Below are 20017 nucleotides of genomic sequence, written 5' to 3' on the forward strand. Positions count from 1 at the left end.
AAAATAAACGTAGTTGACAGTGAGAGGACATTTATTTTTTGCTGAGTTTATTACCCCAAATATTTCATATACAGGTCACACCTTAAACCAATAAGTTAATCATAACAAAAGTGTAAAATGTACATTAAATGCTGTACTGTTCAAAAGGAAATATATTCTAAACATGGTACAAATATAAAAACAGTTTTAAAATGACTTTCTCTAACTGGAGCATGTGAAAAGCATCAGCACCAGTTTCCTTACAGAGAACAAAAAAAAGCTACCTTCCTTCATTTGGCCCAGGTTTTATTGAAGAAAGCTGAACATTGTAGCAAATTATCTTTTTGTCAAGGTAAGAGAAGTTAATCAAAATAGATGGAACTGCTTTTTTGAGGAATTAAGAGCTTTTTAAAAATGATATTTGTGTGAGGAATAAAAAAAAACAGACGATGCATTGGATGCTGAAAGGCACATTTGAATAACAAGTGGTGAGGATCACTGGTCAGAATATTCCTGTTTTGTAGACACTGGGAAACTTTGTATATGACAATGACGTATGAAGAATATCAAACCATCCAATCCCAGTCCAAGCTTGGCATTTCAGGTCAGGAAAATAACATTCCTTTACATTGACCACTTGAGGGCCCTGTTTTTGAGCTAACAGTTGTCAGCTCGACAGCCGCCCTTTCACTGACTTACAGGTAATTGTCATTTTATTCAGTAACACCTAGAGTTTTATGAATCTTCATAATAAACTAGTAATGAAACAATATCAATAATACTATGGTCAACAACCACAAATGATTCAGTCAAAGTCAAACTCCATAAACATGGTAAACTCTGAGTAATCTCAAGATCAGTTTGTGCACACTAGTGCTTTACGTTTTTCCACTATCACCATCAGCTCTGTGCATGGGAGATGCTTTGTGCTGCTAAGAGCCTAAAACATCGCATCCATGGCACGGGCAACTCCTTGGGCTTGCCATGCGTATTTCAATGCAAACACGTGGGCCGGGGCTTAACCTACGTATATTTTGGGTCAGACATCCGTGTTGTCAAAGCCAAAACTTAAATTCCAGTAGAAAACTTGCAGGGAATTAGCCTACTCAAAGAGCTTTAAACCTCTGGCAAAATTACAGTAAATGTGGCTCGGCCTAAACTGGCTATACCGAGAGTGGAAAACAGGAAAATCTGGGCATTGATCTGGGTTCTAAGCCGAGGGATCCCACCTCAGAGAATCTTTCAGCCATTTTAAACTAATGCACGTGACCTGTGCTACTTTACAAGCTTATGACAAGTGAATGTGGCCACATTCTAGATGCAATAAGCACATTTGTGACTACTGCAATACTAGAGAAGACCAACATTTGCTGATACACAGCACATTTAACTCTACCCAAAGACCCACCGAAGACTCTGTGTTCCAAAGACCTCTGCAGCTAGACAGAGTCCAAGCGCTAAACATACTAGGAAATATATTCTATAGTGCAGCACATACAGTGGGATAAAAAAGTATTTAGTCAGCCACCAATTGTGCAAGTTCTCCCACTTAAAAATATGAGAGAGGCCTGTAATTTTCATCATAGGTACACTTCAACTATGACAGACAAAATGAGAAAAAAAATCCAGAAAATCACATTGAAGGATTTTTAATGAATTTATTTGCAAATTATGGTGGAAAATAAGTATTTGATCAATAACAAAAGTTTCTCAATACTTTGTTATATACCCTTTGTTGGCAATGACAGAGGTCAAACGTTTTCAGTAAGTCTTCACAAGGTTTTCACACACTGTTGCTGGTATTTTGGCCCATTCCTCCATGCAGATCTCCTCTAGAGCAGTGATGTTTTGGGGCTGTTGCTGGGCAACATGGACTTTCAACTCCCTCCAAAGATTTTCTATGAGGTTGAGATCTGGAGACTGGCTAGGCCACTCCAGGACCTTGAAATGCTTCTTATGAAGCCACTTCTTCGTTTCCTGGGCGGTGTGTTTGGGATCATTGTCATGCTGAAAGACCCAGCCACGTTTCATCTTCAATGCCCTTGCTGATGGAAGGAGGTTTTCACTCAAAATCTCACGATTCATGAGTTGCACCATTCATTCTTTCCTTTACACGGATCAGTTGTCCTGGTCCCTTTGCAGAAAAACAGCCCCAAAGCATGATGTTTCCACCCCCATGCTTCACAGTATGTTTGGTGTTCTTTGGATGCAACTCAGCATTCTTTGTCCTCCAAACACGACGAGTTGAGTTTTTACCACAAAGTTATATTTTGGTTTAATCTGACCATATGACATTCTCCCAATCTTCTTCTGGATCATCCAAATGCTCTCTAGCAAACTTCAGATGGGCCTGAACATGTACTGGCTTAAGCAGGGGGACATGTCTGGCAATGCAAGATTTGAGTCCCTGGCGGCGTAGTGTGTTACTGATGGTAGGCTTTGTTACTTTGGTCCCAGCTCTCTGCAGGTCATGCACTAGGTCCCCCCGTGTTGGGATTTTTGCTCACCGTTCTTGTGATCATTTTGACCCCAAGGGGTGAGATCTTGCGTGGAGCCCCAGATCGAGGGAGATTATCAGTGGTCTTGTATGTCTTCAATTTCCTAATAATTGCTCCCACAGTTGATTTCTTCAAACCAAGCTGCTTACCTATTGCAGATTCAGTCTTCCCAGCCTGGTGCAGGTCTACAATTTTGTTTCTGGTGTCCTTTGACAGCTCTTTGGTCTTGGCCATAGTGGAGTTTGGAGTGTGACTGTTTGAGGTTGTGGACAGGTGTCTTTTATACTGATAAGTTCAAACAGGTGCCATTAATACAGGTAACGAGCGGAGGACAGAGGAGCCTCTTAAAGAAGTTACAGGTCTGTGAGAGCCAGAAGTCTTGCTTGTTTGTAGGTGACCAAATACTTATTTTCCACCATAATTTGCAAATAAATTCATTAAAAATCCTACAATGTGATTTTCTGATTTTTTTTTCTAATTTTGTCTGTCATAGTGTACATATGATGAAAATTACAGGCCTCTCTCATCTTTTTAAGTGGGAGAACTTGCACAATTGGTGGCTGACTAAATACTTTTTTGCCCCACTGTATATAACAAATTCATGACCCACTACATCTACAAAACAGGATACACTCCAACCATGACCCCCATTTAATGTTATTAATATGTGTCTTATGTTAGACCTCTGATGATATTAACCCTGATGTGACCTATGCATGTGACCTATAAATCCCCCCTCCCCTCAACCCCCTCCCAGCCCCAAGCCCTCTGTCCCTGGGGCCTTCATGTGATGGGGGACAGGCCCTGCTGGGGCTCCAGACTGTCCCTGTCTGCGTCTACAGTGTGCTCCAGCCGGGGTCTGATGACGATGTGGACTGATCTCTCCCTATGTACCTCCTGCTTGCTGCTGCTAACAGCCCTGGTGCTCTTGGTCTTGCCCTCACCCATCTGGCCCTCGGCCGAAGCCCCGATCGGACGCAAGCGCTCGGCGGACGCCAGCTTCACAGAGTTCTCTCTCTTGGGCCTGTCTGTGGCGTTGGAGAACGGGCTGTAGAATGCCTTGTCAACTGCGTCAGAGAGGGGGAAGCAAGATGCCTGTTACTTCATGTCAATCATAGAGATGTGGAGAAAATGTAGTCTTTGTGTCAATTTGCCACTCTCAAAGTCTAAAAAATGCCTAGTGCAGATGTTTTTTTTGTTTTGTTACATGTAAACACATACATATGAGGGCATGGTAGTAGTATGGTAGATGACTGCTCCTCTTACCTATCTTGTTGATGAGGGCTGGGTTGTGGGGAATGTGCTGCTCTATCTTGTTGTTCTCCACGTTGCTCAGGCTCTCGCTGGGCCTTCTCACGGTGCGGGTCTTGGGCCGAAACTTGTTGGAGCGGGCCTCCTGGATCCACTCATGTTGCATGGCCTCGTCGGGCGTCATGCGCTTCTTAGGGTCCCACCTGACAGAGAGAAGAGAGCAGAGAGTCAGTCAGAGGGCGAATCTCAATTGAATACACCTCGCGTGCTCTCTCGGAGGTCCCTCCCCTCTGACCTTCTTCCTCCATTGGGTTTTGAGATGGAGGCGAGGAGAGAGAAGAGAGGAAGTGAGGAGTATTCAAATGAGATTCTCCCAGAGAGAACCAAAGGTAAAACCCCACACTGGGCTTCCTTGTAGATTTCAATCTCAATGAGCCTCACCTGGATGAGTAAACGGTAAATAAACTTAAGTCAATAATAATGCGAAAGAGGGCTCGCTTCACATGACTCCTTAGTAATATTTGAGATTGGGTAATTCTATGGCTGTGTTATTGACAGGTGTACAGTGTGCACAGTACATACGTGAGACAGCGTTTGATGAAGTCCAGAAAGACAGGATCGTTGGTCTTCAGGACACTGGCCAGATCCTTGGAGTTGGGCCGTCTCTTTCTCCCCCTGCTGTTGGTGATGTTCCTGGGGTTGCCCTTGGAATCTGCACAATCACAACCAGGGCTTAATCAACAAGAAGATCTCTTACTAAGAATTATAAACTGGGTAGTTTGGGTCCTGGATGCTGATTGGCTGAAATATCATACTATATACCATGGTTGTGATGTAAACATACTTGTTTACTGTTCTATTTACGTTGGTAACCAGTTTATAATTGCAATAAGGCACGTCAGTGGTTTGTGGTATATGGTCAATATACCACAGCTAAGGGCTGTATCCAGGCACTCCCTTTCACATTGTGCATAAGAACAACCCTCAGCTGTGTTATATGGCCAACACTCCCTCAGGCTTATTGCTTAAACACCCTCTGACACTAAAATTATGCAAATCCCTATGTCAGAAATATACACATTTAACTGTGATCCTATTGGTACATGAGTAGAAGTGAAAGGTCTCAGTTAAACAGAATTTCAATCGAACAGTCAAAGAGAAAACCATGTGACTGTACTAGATCAAAAACGCTTACCAAAAAAATGCCTTTTCCTGGTTGCTGTCGATAAGAAATCATTTGGAGGCATTCCCAGCACCTGAGAACAAATCAGGTGAACACACACAGTGAGCCAAACCACAAGGTTGAAAGAGCCATTAACAAAGAGAACATGGTATTGTAGGTACTATGTAGGTACCTCCATGATGCAGGCAATCTGCTCCACCTCACTCTCCCCAGGAAAGAGGGGGAAGCCAGTGTAGAGCTCAGCCAGGATGCAGCCAAAGCTCCACATGTCGATGGCCATGCTGTAGGGATGGCCCAGGAGCACCTCTGGGGAACGGTAGAAGCGGCTCTGGATGTAGGTGTAAACTGTGAAGGAGAGCCAGGAATTAGGTATGCTATAATGTGATACTATAATGAGTTTGTGCCCCCTGTTTGCCTACTTGCTCTAACCCTACATTAGGAAAATCTACAAGCTAAGACACTCGCCTCTCTGCTGCTCATAGCAGCTGGAGCCAAAGTCAATGACCTTGATGTTGCCTTGGCCTTTGTGTGACAGAAGGATGTTTTCCTGGAAAATAAATACCCAAGTATGAGCATATCCTCTCCATCTCCTGTGGCACCATTATACTGAGCCAACAATGAATATGTGTGCAAATATGCTTCACTTTTCATGAAGTAATGTGTCAAGGTTGTTAGGGGTTAAAGGTCATGGCTAGGGGTCATACCGGTTTCAGGTCACAGTGGATGATCTTCTCTTTGTGCAGCATCTGCAGGCACTTGAGGAGGGAGTAGGCAAAGCGGCGCACCAGGATCTGGCTGAAGCCCTGGAATTTGTTCTTCTTGATAAGTTCGTACAGGTTCACTCTGCACGGTCAAAGATACAAGCAAACATCCTTTAGATTTACATGCCCAAATAATCTTCATACTACATGTTTACCTCCTGTGGATGAAATATAGCAAACGTATTCTCTCCTGAACTAAATAAACAAATAACAAAAAGGTATTATTGTATTTCTGAATATGATCTTATATTTGGCCCTACAGTGTCTGTGTCCATCAAGCCTACCCCAGGAGCTCGAAGGAGATGCAGAGATGGTTCCGGAAGTAGAAGTGCTCCTTCATGTGAATGACGTTGTGTTTGTTGTCTCTGTCCTTCCTTCTCAACGCATCCAGGATCTTCAACTCCACCATGGCCTGGTGGTGGAACCTGCAGCCAATCATAACAGAGAAGCAGTGTTATAACATGTGTCATAGCGTGTCCTAACATGTTATTAGTGAAAGGTTGGTATTTGACAACCCAGCTGTGCTACGATATGCTAGCTAGCTAGTGGTGTTAGTCACCTTTTCTTGTTGCGAATGACCTTGATGGCGACAAGTTCATTGGTCTTGTGATCCAGGCACTTCAGGACCTGTCCGAAGGATCCTTTCCCGATCACCTCCAGCACCTCAAACCGGAAGCCTATGTGGTCATGCGCGACCTGCAGAGAAAAGGGTATAATTTACTTTAAAGCAATACTGCAAAAAGTTTACTCTATATGGCACTAAAACTGGTTCTGAAATTCACAGAGCTTCTTTACTGCCATCTTTGTGCCCATTTTTATGTTACCTTCAGATAGCCTCCGCTCTCATCGTCGTAGCCAGAGTTATGGGGCAGGCTGGGGGAACCCTCCATCTTCTTGGCATCCAGGCCCAGGTACCAGACCTCGGAGTAGTCCATGACCTCCTCCTGCTCATGTTCAGTCAGACGATGTTTGAACGCCTTCAGGACCTCTGTATCGGAGGGAAAGGAAATTCCTGTCAGCAAATCTCAGTTTGCATTTGTTTCTTCCTGATTAAATAAGATCAAGGGACAGAAAACTCTTTCTCTTTTAGAATTGCCAATACTAAATCGCCAACAACAGCACCTTCCACCAACGCTTCCCTACTCTCCAACTCCTACTCAGACCTAGTCCTACCCTTAGCCCACACACACCTGCAGGAGACATGGGCAGATTGTGTCCCTCAATATTCCTCTCCTGCTCCTGATTGTTCTTCCTGTTGATGGACTCTGGCAGACTCTCCACTGTGGAGCTCTGTGATCTCTCATCCTGTCAATTGTAAAACATACAGGAAATTAACTAGTTGCAGAGGTTTTGCATGGTAACAATTGAACACTTATAACTTCTCAGCAGAATGTTTCATTGCTTCAATATACTAGGCTCTAAGTACATAATACCAAGAGATTCGACTAATAGTAACAAGGACTCACCTGGAAGCTTTCCTGGTGCCTAGTACCTGAAAGCTGCCCATCACAGATGTTCTGCAGGCCCTTGCTGGTGATGTTGGGCAGGATGCTTTCGGACAGGTGATGGTACTTGACATTGTTTACAACCAAGGGCTTAGTATCCAGCTTGGGCAGGGTGCCTTTGCCCGAGCCACAGTTCTACAGCCAGAACAAGAGAGAGAGGGAGGCAGAGAGAGAAGGACCCATATTTAGAGGGTCATCCAGGTTAAATCTACAGAGATAATACAGGTGTTGTTACATAACGAGGTTTGAGGCACTGGGTGTTTCTAGTTGTCCTGCCGATTCAGTAATGAGGCAAGTAGCCTGTGGTGCCCAGAAAGGGCATAGAGTTACGTGCCAGGGCAAGAGTGAAGCAGGGTCTAAAGCCTTGGAGGTCTGCTTTTCGACAGAAGCTTTCACTGCAGCCCGACTCGGAGTCTCTCTCTCCATTTATTTTTCCTTCACTCTCTCTTTGTTTATAGGCTGCTAGTCTTTCTCGGTACTCTATGTAACACATCCTCTCAAAAGCTGCCCAAAAGGCTAGGTTATACCAGGGCATCACCTCTGACTGAAGGATAAAGCTGTGCTGCAGTTACAGTAGTATGGCTCTCGTGGCCTTATTGATTTGAACTGAAACAGTGCTGCCAAATTGAGAGGGGAATTTCTATTAATAGAATGCACTGTTTAATTTCCAGGGCTTTACTGCAGTATCTGAAAGATTAATTATTCATAAAGAGCTATATATAGCAACATGGTACCGAAGACAGTTACCTCTGCACCCGGCCGGCAGGTTCACACTGTTATTTAGACCATTGAATCATTTTGGGATAAGGCAAATCACTTTTAATCTTAAAACTCAGGATCCAATCAGCAGGGACTAACTGGTGATAACTACCCTGCTCTGTCTTTTCAGAGGTGCGGGCTGGGCTGTTCCGTCATACAGTATTCCCCTACAGCTCACACTAGTCATAGTACTCCCCCACACGAACAGATCATGACACATCAATCGTATTCCCCGCACACCCACATACAAGAGCAGAATACTGAAGGATCAGGGAGTAGGTTTACCTGCTGCTGCTGGTAGGCCCGGCTGGACCCAAGGCGTGTGCATTCAGGCTGGGGTTTGTGTTGCTGGGAGTAGGCATCGGGCTTCTCTGTCTGTGGGGATTGGATGAGAAAAGGATGTCATATAATATGCGCTAGCTGAAGATGAACACACTCGTGCACACACCTACACATAGGCACAAACTATTTTGCTTGGCCCCAGCACTCACACGTGCGCACACACACACCGACTGCATATAGAAAATCTATGAAGGCCAACGTCCTAATTAAATTGCAATGTATTTTTAGAACTAGCGATGATTCTCAAATGTGGTTCATATGCAGCTGTAGTCAATACTGCATAAATGCATGGGGGGGGGGGGGGCTAGAGTAGACACAGTTAGCCCATTTTTGAATACTGCAATATAAAAATGTGCAGTAGCCCAAATATATTGTGAATCCAGTGCTGACACCAGCTAGGTGTCAGCCATGACAAACGGATCATATTAACCCAGTAGACCCCAGGAAGCCAATGATCCATTCCTGAGCACACTGAGCTGTAGATCATGGGGATTGAAGTGGGTTAGTCCATCTGAAGGTTAGCGAAACCATGGAAGTAATTGTGTCAATGCATTGACATCTGATTCTGAAAACAGTTGGAAAGTGTTTTCATACCTAATTACTGTCTGTCTGTCCAGTACAGTCTGTACAGTACACTTAAAGTTAGCATGAAAGTGCAGAGGTTCCAAATACAGTACTGTGAACTAAAACAAAATGCAAAAAAGACCATGTTGAATTTGTATCCAATGAGCCACATAAAGCAAAGCAATACCATTCTTTATACCTCACCTTGATATGAATTTCTGGAAACATTGCGTTATAACCCGAGTAAATTCCAATTATCATCGAGAATCACTCCTAGTTGGTCCACGTGAGCGCACAGCTTGAAAACATTCCCAGGTTATTCCCGAGTAAACCAGAAACCAATATTCTGCTTCGCATCAAAACGATGTTGGCGCTCGGTGGTAACTGCAGAGTAGTGCTACTGAATAGTAATGAACGGACTGTAGATGCAGAAAAAAAGCTTTGTCAGCCGAAGATTATGGAGAGTGTGCAAGCTGTTGTTAGACTGACGCGCATATCGTCGGAGAGCCACCTGTTAGGGTATTCTAGGGTCACAGTTTATTCCACATCGACAAGCGACACCTTGGACTCCCGGTATAGATTGTTTGTCAATTCATTCAACTGTCCAACTTCACACAGACTCCTCGGGTACCGCATACATAACTTTCCAAGCATGAGAATCAACATTGCGCGTAAAACCGTTATGTAGCTAGTAGCCTATAGAACCATGTACAGTATTTGCCAAGTTTTTTTTGCCAAAATCCATCGACCGTTTGTGACCAAGCTCAAACAACAACAAATCCCCTCTCTCTAGCTCGTGTATGACACCATTTTTTCTTAAATCCCCAAATCCTTGGGTTGAGTCTTCGCGGTTTTTATCTCACAGTGTAGGCCTACTACAGAGAATGAGATGCACCTACACTGGATCAATGCTCACGTGTCAGAATCACTGTCCGGGAACTGAAACTCAGAGTAACACTGCTGAATAGCAACCACACATCTGAAGCTAATGATTACTACTTCATTTTAGTCTCCCACGAAGGTACCATCAAAATAACCACATTACATGGAATATTGAATGATATCACGACAGCTTTACAGTAGTAAAGATCTTTAGGTTGTAAAAATGCAATTGTCAAAAAACAGTACTAAATCATCAAATGTTTAATCATTGGATCAGTTTATAATCACACACACACACACACACACACACACACACACACACACACACGTCTTACTATACTTGTGAGGACTTTTGGGGGGACCAACAATTGATTGCCATTCAAAATCCTGTTTTCCCTAACCCTCAACCTAAAACAGCCTTTTCATAAGTGAGGACCAGAATGTCCTCACTTCTCAAAATTGTAATTGGTTTACCATTCTTGTGAGTACTTCTGGTACAGGTATTGTAAAAAATAAAAATAAACTCACGCACACCTTGTAATTGAAAGTGAATTACACATAAAGGCAAACCATGTGCTAGCTCATCCAGAGTGGAGAATCCTTTGAGATGTGTGGGAGAGGCATCTACACTTTCACATGATTCATCCTACATACCCCAAGCGTAAAGTGGGTGGTACAGTATGTTCTACTGAAGCCTACGTTGGCATGGTCAGTCATCTCGGGGTAGACACGACTTGATAACAGTGGTTATTTCGTAACATGTTTTTTATCAGTGCTAACAGAAAATAGCTGTTTTCTTTCAATTGCTACCCAGTGTATTTCTCTCACCTTCGACATACCATCCATATATGTTTTTTTGCCATTACACAAGCTGCAGTCTCCATGGTGATATGATTTCCAGCTTCAGTCCATGATATTGAAGAAGCCTATAGTCACAACCAGTCCTCACTAGTAAGCCTCCAGCCGTAATCTGTTCATGGCTATAGGCTAAGCCTGACTTCTTATTGCAGTGTACAGTGGGGCAAAAAAAGTACTTAGTCAGCCACCAATTGTGCAAGTTCCCCCACTTAAAAAGATGAGGCCTGTAATTTTTTATCATAGGTACACTTCAACTATGACAGACAAAATGAGAAAACAAAATCCAGAAAATCACATTGTAGGATTTTTTAATGAATTTATTTGCAAATTATGGTGGAAAATAAGTATTTGGTCAATAACAAAAGTTTCTCAATACTTTGTTATATACCCTTTGTTGGCAATGACAGAGGTCAAACGTTTTCTGTAAGTCTTCACAAGGTTTTCACACACTGTTGCTGGTATTTTGGCCCATTCCTCCATGCAGATCTCCTCTAGAGCAGTGATGTTTTGGGGCTGTTGCTGGGCAACACAGACTTTAAACTCCCTCCAAAGATTTTCTATGGGGTTGAGATCTGGAGACTGGCTAGGCCACTACAGGACCTTGAAATGCTTCTTACGAAGCCACTCCTTCGTCTCCTGGGCGGTGTGTTTGGGATCATTGTCATGCTGAAAGACCCAGCCACGTTTCATCTTCAATGCCCTTGCTGATGGAAGGAGGTTTTCACTCAAAATCTCATGATATATGGCCCCATTCATTCTTTCCTTTACACGGATCAGTCGTCCTGGTCCCTTTGCAGAAAAACAGCCCCAAAACATGATGTTTCCACCCCCATGCTTCACAGTATGTATGGTGTTCTTTGGATGCAACTCAGCATTCTTTGTCCTCCAAACAAGACGAGTTGAGTTTTTACCAAAAAGTTATATTTTGGTTTCATCTGACCATATGACATTCTCCCAATCTTCTTCTGGATCATCCAAATGCTCTCTAGCAAACTTCAGACAGGCCTGGACATGTACTGGCTTAAGCAGGGGGACACGTCTGGCACTGCAGGATTTGAGTCCCTGACGGCGTAGTGTGTTACTGATGGTAGGCTTTGTTACTTTGGTCCCAGCTCTCTGCAGGTCATTCACTAGGCCCCCCCGTGTGGTTCTGGGATTTTTGCTCACCATTCTTGTGATCATTTTGACCCCATGGGGTGAGATCTTGCGTGGAGCCCCAGATCGAGGGAGATTGTCAGTGGTATTGTAAGTCTTCCATTTCCTAATAATTGCTCCCACAGTTGATTTCTCCAAGCTGCTTACCTATTGCAGATTCAGTCTTCCCAGCCTGGTGCAGGTCTACAATTTTGTTTCTGGTGTCCTTTGACAGCTCTTTGGTCTTGGCCATAGTGGAGTTTGGAGTGTGACTGTTTGAGGCTGTGGACAGGTGTCTTTTATACTGATAACAAGTTCACCAGGTGCCATTAATACAGGTAACGAGTGGAGGACAGAGGAGCCTCTTAAAGAAGAAGTTACAGGTCTGTGAGAGCCAGAAATCTTGCTTGTTTGTAGGTGACCAAATACTTATTTTCCACCATAATTTGCAAATAAATTCATTAAAAATCCTACAATATGATTTTCTGGATTTTTTTCTCATTTTGTTTGTCATAGTTGAAGTGTACCTATGATGAAAATTACAGGCCTCTCTCAACTTTTTAAGTGGGAGAACTTGCACAATTGGTTGCTGACTAAAAACTTTTTTGCCCCACTGTAGCAGTTATATCCAACAGTGCGGTTGAGGTAATTGGGCAAAGGTTCATTGTCCACAGTGCATAAAATACCATTGATTATTTGACAATATTTTTTGGCTTATAAGACTAACTGGAAACAATTGTGCAAAGGTAAAGGATAGCCCTTTTTATTTTCTAGTGGAAACAAAAGGTGTGTTTCTCCTGCAGCATGATGGAGTGCACAAGTAGACCTGTGTTGTTGTAGGTGGGTGTTTATTCTCTAACTTTAGTAGTAGGAGGCATCCAAGGCTAGAGAGTAAGGAGGGACCACCCACTGGTCTAATCCAGATCAGGCTAAATCCCATTAGTAGCCTGCCCTGGACTGACTGGCACAGAGACACAGAGAGGAAAACCACTCAGGAAGGAGCAGAGCTAGGAGCATAAGCACTGTGGTGGACATCAATAGCTACACAACCCTGAGAGCACACAATGCAGTGTTAACTATAGCAATATAACTAAAACAGTGGCCAAGCCTACATCTCTATTGTTAAAACCTCCACACACACACACACAAAACAAATGCACTTCATGCAGTTTGAATTTCTATGATCAAGTCCAAGGTAAATCCGACAATAACCAATAGCATTCAATAACAACCATCTCTTCACTGCTGATCCAGAGAATGTCATAACAGGCATTAGTAAATCAGCCCTGTTTGGAGTCTTACCATGTCACCATCCTCATGTCCCAGAAAGGGCCGGGGACAGACAGGCTTGCCCTGTGTAGCTGGCCTTTCCCAAGGACCCATATTAGAACACAGATTGTATCCACTTCAATCTGCGTACAGAGACAGCTAGACACAATATTATCTTGAGTAGACTAATCAGGCACTGCTGGCTTTACCCTAAACAATGCTGTCGGTCTGTCTGTCAGGGGTCAGAACCGGTCTAACCTTGCTGGTCAGAGTGAACTCTATCCTTTTGACTGAGCAGTGGTGGTGACACAACTGTCCCAGACAGACAACTCCGGCAGGCAGTGGATGAGGAATGTGAAGTGAATGATAGAGTGGGCTACCATCAAAGTTCATTCCACTGGGAATTTGTGGGTTATTTGACTTAGCTACAAGGGGTCAGAGAACGCACATACTTCCTTTTCTTTGTGCTGTAACATAGAGATTCATCTCCACAACATAAAATGAGGGGGGTACTTTAATGAATAAAATGTAGCCTTCATGATTAGAAGATCATGCTTCATTTTCAATTTCCAACTAAATAGTTTGATGAAAATGCCTCCAACAAGACCAGGAAAACACCAGACACTCACCACAGACAAATCAACATAAATGTCCATTGCCATGCATTAAAAGACTGCTCAGTGGACTGTCTATATAGCATGCATAACATGTTGTAGAGCACCCACACCTTTGGCTTATCACTCCCCCCTAAACACAGTGTAAGCGACCTGTCTGCATTGTCTACTACTCTGAGCCATCTGTCGGCACATCCGCCATGTGGTGGGGTGGGGTGAGCTGCACTGTCTGTTCCCTCGTTCGCTGTCCATGGTGCTGGAGATGAGACAGGCAGTCTGGCTCCATGTTGGCCAGGTAAGCAAAGACAGGTTTCGGTCACCTCCTACACTCCCTGCCGAGGGCAATGGACTAGTGCTCTAACAAGCCATTTTTGGCTGCCACCGTTAGCAACCACATATGGTAACAATGTACAGCCATGAGCAATTTACACGAAACAAAATATATAATGTGATGTTTCTTTTGAGTCCAATAGGGACCAATGAAAGAAAGCTTTTATCAAGCTAGATTCATAATACAATGTCAAAATGACATGTCTCTGCCTTTTTTGAATTACTTCAAGGCATTGCATTGCTGATGTAGCCGCAATGCTTGTGTCTTTTTCTCCGCTTTCATCATCAGCCCTGGTTGAGTTCTGACAGTACATGTTCCAGAGTTTGAGGTAGATCGTGCCGCAGCCAGCAGCCCTAAATAGACATTTGATCAGAGGAGCAGTCTGTATAACGACATCTCTAGTAGCACAGAGATGTTTCCTGAGTGCATGGCATGTAGAGGGAATTCATCATCGCTCACTATCTCATATTCCTGCCTTTGGTTTCAGGCTTCCTCTCATTGGTATTCTACAGGCAATGAATTAGCACCACTGCATCAGGGAGTCTCCCACTCTCCTTTTCTTGTTAATTTTATGTGGTGGATTTTTTTCCATTCCACATTTTATATTCTGTCCTCCAGTGGTCCAGCTATTTTTTTTTTAAATCCCAAATCCCAGGTAGCCTACTGCAGATCCCATTCAGAGGACATGGACTATTGCTTAATTTATTATGGACTGCAGCATTGTACATAGAATTCAGCCTGTGCAGAGACAGAGCTACTCAGATATCAATCAATGTGCTTTTTTAATTGCCAGAGGATTGAGATGTAACTGGGGGTAGGGCTTCAGATTGATGGTAAGCTTACCTTCTTCCTGTGGTAGGTCTGGTTGGATCCAAGGCCAGAGTTTTGTTAGGCAACTCTGACTGTTGGATTGTGGGTGATCTCAGGTGGTCCAGATATGATCTAAGAGTGTCTGCTAAATGTCTATATTGTAAATGTCAAGAAAAATACAGTACCTTTTTCAACAACGGGAGATGTTGGTTCCTGTTTTCGATAAGTCTCTTCAACTTCTTTTTCATTTCTTTCCTATTGAAAACAGAAAGGTCATCAACTTGAGAGGTTTATGGAGTCTTTGAAGATTTTTGACATACATGTTTTTTTTGTGTTTAAATAGTGGAATGATCTTTTTTGAGCGATAGTTTTTTTAATCCTATTTGTCTATTATCCCTTTAGATGTTTGCATAGTATATTTGAGTAAATAACACAGCAATAGAATGAAATAAATTGGAAATGCACTAGAAAATTTGGCAAATTCACGATAAAAAAAAGGATTGATAACCAAAATCAGAAATGGAAGTCATACAACTAATTCACACTTACTTTCGCTCATTGGATGGATTTACTTCGCTCATGTCCGGTGTTTACTGCTGCAAGGTAACCGAGTAAACTAAATATTGAACTGTCAAACGCAATGGTCAAACTGACTATGCATACATACGCGTCATGTCATTGTGATTTCATTATGTCGTAATGGAGATACATTCGGACTGACGACGGCGCGCTGTTGACTGATAAGCGCTAAAAGTGAAATCAACACGTAAAACAACGCATTATGTAACGCTAAAAATCATGATAATCTATGGTGATTCACTTTCCATTTCTGGTTTTGGGAGCAATGGGAATTATCATTCACCCAAAAAGTAGCTGTCCACAATGTTCCACAACACACGGAGATGCTGAACAAACTCATTAGACCTATACAGGCTATACTGGAAACATGCTCACTACATAAAAGGTTATAGTTTCTATTGAATCTTTAATGTTTTATATTTACACATTGTACAAAGATTTCGCTAAACAAACAAAATCCACAAAACTTTAAACACAAATAGAACACGTACATAGCCTATTCTACTGGATTTTCATAAAATCAAGGTAAAACGTTATATAAAGGGGCGTTCTGTAGTTGCTACTTCCATTATTTTACTTTTGAAATTAATCATATTAGCCCATTGAGTCTTGAAGAATATAACTTGTAAATGGCTCATGAGGTTGGTTCAATGGTCATACCCCATCAGACCCCAAAATATAAACTGTTTTAATCCCAATGTTTGTTAATACATTAAATGCAAACAAACACTACTCACTGGGCACAGCCTTCAGTTCAACTTCTCATTTTGATTTACATTTAGTTTAGTTGTCGACTAACGTGAATTTAACAACAAATGTCATGTCGTTTTAGGTTAAAAGTTGGGTGAAAAAAATTATGAAATACCCTTACCTTGACTTTTTGAAAATCCAATTTTCCATGTTGATTCAACTTCATCACATAGATTTTTGGGGGGTTGAAAAGGCTTGAAAATAAAGTTGATCCAACCAGTTTTTGCACTTTGGGTATATAGCCTCAAAACATGGTTAAAACTAGTTTTGATATCATGAATGGTCAGTCCTTGCATCCACAGCTCTATCTATGAATTTCAGAGTGGTTACATTTCTCCAGCCTCATCCCTCAGCTTTTTTACCCACTTTAACAATGTTCATTTTGCATTTTAAGATTATTGTATCCAGCAGTGTGCCATTGCACCATTTCTTTACATGTTTGAGTGAAAACTAAACAGACAGAAGACAAAAACTTCTCTGAAATAATAAAAGACACAAAAGGTTTGAAATCTGAAGGCTTTGCTGTAGGCCTAATAACAGAAAAAGTTGGGAACTGACCTTTGTTAAGTCAAATGGTCCAAAAGATGAGCTGTTATAAAAGGAGAGCATGTATGACACCAGACTAAAAATAATTAACAGTACAATTTGAATGCCTCTTATTTAAAATAGACAGATCTAGAGGATTACAAAAGGAATCCTGAAAGTCAACTGTCAATTAGGCAGAGAGGCATAGAGCTCCTCTCTGATAGATAGATGGGGTCAGTGACTAGCAACACTGGGGTGTAGGGATTTGACCCGCACCATGCGAGACAGTCCAAGTCTTAGACCCTGCCCTGGAGACTTCACTGGGGCACTCTGTGATGAGCCGGGACTTCGTCCAACGTGACCTGATGACAAGTTGTATAAGAAAAATAATGGGTGAACTGAGTCTTAAAATGCCTGAATACAAGGCACAACCTTGTTTCCAAACATGCAGTCCTACACCTGTTTATGAGATTACGATGACCTCCTTGACCTTTCAGTCAGTCTTACCTGGAGGATTCCACTTGGGTATTCTGCCCCCTGCTGGACTGCCAGAGACTGCAGGTCTGGAGACAGGAGAAGCGGCAGGGGACCTTTTGGGCACGGAAGCAGGCTTGGCAGTTGGACTTCTACCTAAGGTGGGAGTTTTTAGACTGGGAGACCCTGTGAGGCACAGAAGGACAATTTGATTGAAACTCAGCAGGCTGGGAGCATGAAGAGATTGGGTTATTAGAATGGCAGTTCATAGTTCTTAAAGCTATTAAGTACCTGTCAAATGTGGTTTGGTTTTTGATGGTTTTGATGGCTGCTTTTCTTCCTTTGAGGCCGCCTGAGGTTTAGCTTTTGGTTGCTCCTTCTTGGCTGTCTTCACTTTTGTGTTTTTTTTCTTTTTCTCTGGTTTCTTTACTGTGAACTCATCATCATCATCACCACTTTCAGCTGGATCACTGAAATCAGCATCACTCTCTGAATCTGAATAGAAAGGAATATTCAGTATACAGTACACAACAAATGTGTCATGAAATACACCTGGAATGTAGAAAAACAAAGAGCATACGCCATTTTGTTGATATGACAACCTGGTGTCCCTTTGGGATTGTAGTCCTCATCGCCGTCCTTCAGCATGCTCCTTTGCTGCTCTGTAGCCTTGGAGGCTGCCTTCCTCTGTCTGGAGGGGGCGCAAGGGGATCCCCGATCATTCATGATCTGGTCATGGCCTAAGGGAGAAGATTATCTAATCACAAAGGGATCACTAGTGTCTGTGAGATGCAAAAGCATGGGATCCAATAATATTAAATAGATTTGTCAGTGGTGGGCATGTGTATCATTACCACCCATGCATTTTAGATATCAAAAATAAATACCCAAATGGTTGATGTCCACACTGCAGTTGGAAAGGAATAATGATGGAGGATTTTTACCATCTATTTGTCGTTGATTCTTGACACATCTTTCTAAAAATAAATAGAATAAACTAAATTGCAAATAATTGTTGACAGTGAGTGAGACATGCGAGTCATCTCATCTCTCACATTGTGATAAATCTACCAATGAGCCAAACCACTCCAAATTGCTGTTTTGCTGTTGAACAGCAATGTTTCAAACACCAATTGTAAAGAATCAACAGTCCAATGCAAACCTGGATTATAAGAACATTGTTCCTCATTTATCTTGGTGGTTTTAAGCAACGACAAAGTAAGAGCTGCTTCCAAATCTCTGTCATACAGCTTCTCATCCAATAGTTTCCTGAAAAACACATGTACAATTCTGATAAAAAAAAAAAAGCCTTCTCAAAGGGACATGTGACAAAAGTGTGACAGAGTTGACATGTAACACGTGATATGTGTAGGTGAATTCTGGTCATCCTGAGCTGCACTGCTGAAGTTTCACAGACAATATTGATCAACATAGAGCAGATTGATCACAAGGTTACATTCAGAGTGACTGTCACTCTGTATCACCATGACACATCAAAACACCCTTACTGCCACTGGCCTCAGAGACCTTGCCAATGATTCACCACACATTGTGTCTTTTTGTGATTTGATGCATGGCAGATCACAAGCAACGCGTCTGGCTAAAAGACTCATTTGAGTTTGAGCACTGATTTATGGAGTTCTCTGGGCCAGTGGTCAGCCTGATGTCATTACATACACCATCTAGACACAGTGTCCCTAATACTGCCTGCAACTGGGTATTTGTTATTGTTTATCTGTCACTATGCAGAATAAGGTGACGGGGCACTGACAGAGGGCAACAAGGACATTCAGTGTGTTTGTGTTCTGCATGCATGCTTTTGTTTACATAGCCGTGGTCACACACTACAAAACTGTTAAGAATGTTTCATAACTTTTGTCTCCACAACATATTTATTGAGGAACAAAGAAACAACAAGAAATTATATTGAATATATGGTGTTGTTTAGTAAACCCTTTAAGGGTTGTTTCTGCTTGTTTCTGATTCAACGTCCTACCTATCCTTGTGGCCTATGGGCTGTGAGCCAGTCTCTTGACTGGAGGTCTTGCTTGAAGATTTCTTGCTTTTCTCCTGTGCTGGTCCTTTCACACTCTCCTTGGCTTTTTTGCTGGGTGGTGCTTTCACAGAGGCAAAATCATCATCTGTTGCACATGATCAGAAACAGTGGGACACATGATTACATACAAACCATAAAAGGAGAAGGGAATTGCAACACCAACTGGCTATTTACACCATAAATTAATGGAATAAATTGGATTTGACATACCATCACCCAAGTCCTGGAAATCTGAATAATTTACAAGCTTGGTCTTCCTGTAAAAAAATGAATAATAAATCAATAAAAACCACTTGCGCGCGCGCACACACCTTATAAGTGACAAGATTTGGCAAGATCAAGTAGTCTCTCTAGACAGACGGGTTGCCACCCACAATGTACCAATGTAGGTTTGGGATTTCCGAGACTAAAGATCAAGCAAAGCAATACAATTCTCTAGTCTGTGCTGTCAGCTCGTACTACTGGCTAACGCTACTGTAATAGCTAGCGAGGCTTAGCTAATAAAGAAGGTAAGCTTTGGTTACAAACCTCGATGGTCGCTCCATATCAGTTTTCTTTTCTTTAGCGATGGTCAAAATTATATTATTGCTCAAATGTTTTACTGATCGTATCGTAAAAGTAGCCATAAAACATACTATGCAGATTTTCAACAGTGGTCACTGGTCCACGAAAACAAACTTTCAATCATCCCGCCCGAAAATGTGATTACAAATCTGACGATTCAGATTCGATGATTCGTCGTTTGTTCTTCAATTTCAGAATCGTTGCGTCCTCTCTCCGTCTCCTTCTCAAAATCGAATGGAGAAGAATGTCAGAGGGGCGGGACCTCTGGCTTTCTCATCCAATGTGTTATGAGAAGGAGACGAGGACAGAGGACGCAACGAGAAACAATG

The 20017-nt window shown here is 42.4% G+C and overlaps 2 protein-coding genes across 3 annotated transcripts; both read right to left on the minus strand.

The window, feature by feature from the left end:
- Positions 1-3260: 3260 nt before the first annotated feature.
- LOC139379320 (dual specificity tyrosine-phosphorylation-regulated kinase 4-like) lies at positions 3261-9148 on the minus strand. The gene is made up of 14 exons (XM_071122124.1): positions 9047-9148; positions 8222-8311; positions 7139-7312; positions 6863-6977; positions 6497-6660; positions 6232-6368; positions 5957-6097; positions 5616-5754; positions 5377-5458; positions 5084-5256; positions 4924-4984; positions 4311-4440; positions 3744-3931; positions 3261-3544 (listed from the first exon to the last, which is right to left on the minus strand). Exons 1-14 carry the CDS (start codon positions 9101-9103, stop codon positions 3261-3263), a joined length of 1935 nt encoding a protein of 644 aa, XP_070978225.1. The 5' UTR covers positions 9104-9148.
- A 6562-nt stretch (positions 9149-15710) lies between these two features.
- On the minus strand, positions 15711-19800 carry LOC139379321 (RAD51-associated protein 1-like). 2 transcript variants are annotated; one of them, XM_071122125.1, is made up of 9 exons: positions 19653-19800; positions 19335-19381; positions 19065-19209; positions 18231-18337; positions 17956-18045; positions 17671-17808; positions 17360-17563; positions 17102-17254; positions 15711-16956 (listed from the first exon to the last, which is right to left on the minus strand). In XM_071122125.1, the coding sequence occupies exons 1-9, from the start codon at positions 19748-19750 to the stop codon at positions 16829-16831; spliced, it is 1110 nt and encodes a 369-aa protein (XP_070978226.1). In that variant the 5' UTR covers positions 19751-19800; the 3' UTR covers positions 15711-16828. The 2 variants fall into 2 exon arrangements, with proteins under 2 accessions (XP_070978226.1, XP_070978227.1); XM_071122126.1 differs by lacking the exon at positions 17956-18045.
- Positions 19801-20017: the final 217 nt, after the last annotated feature.

The sequence above is a fragment of the Oncorhynchus clarkii genome, chromosome 21, assembly GCF_045791955.1.
Source record: "Oncorhynchus clarkii lewisi isolate Uvic-CL-2024 chromosome 21, UVic_Ocla_1.0, whole genome shotgun sequence".
Lineage (NCBI taxonomy): Eukaryota > Metazoa > Chordata > Actinopteri > Salmoniformes > Salmonidae > Oncorhynchus > Oncorhynchus clarkii.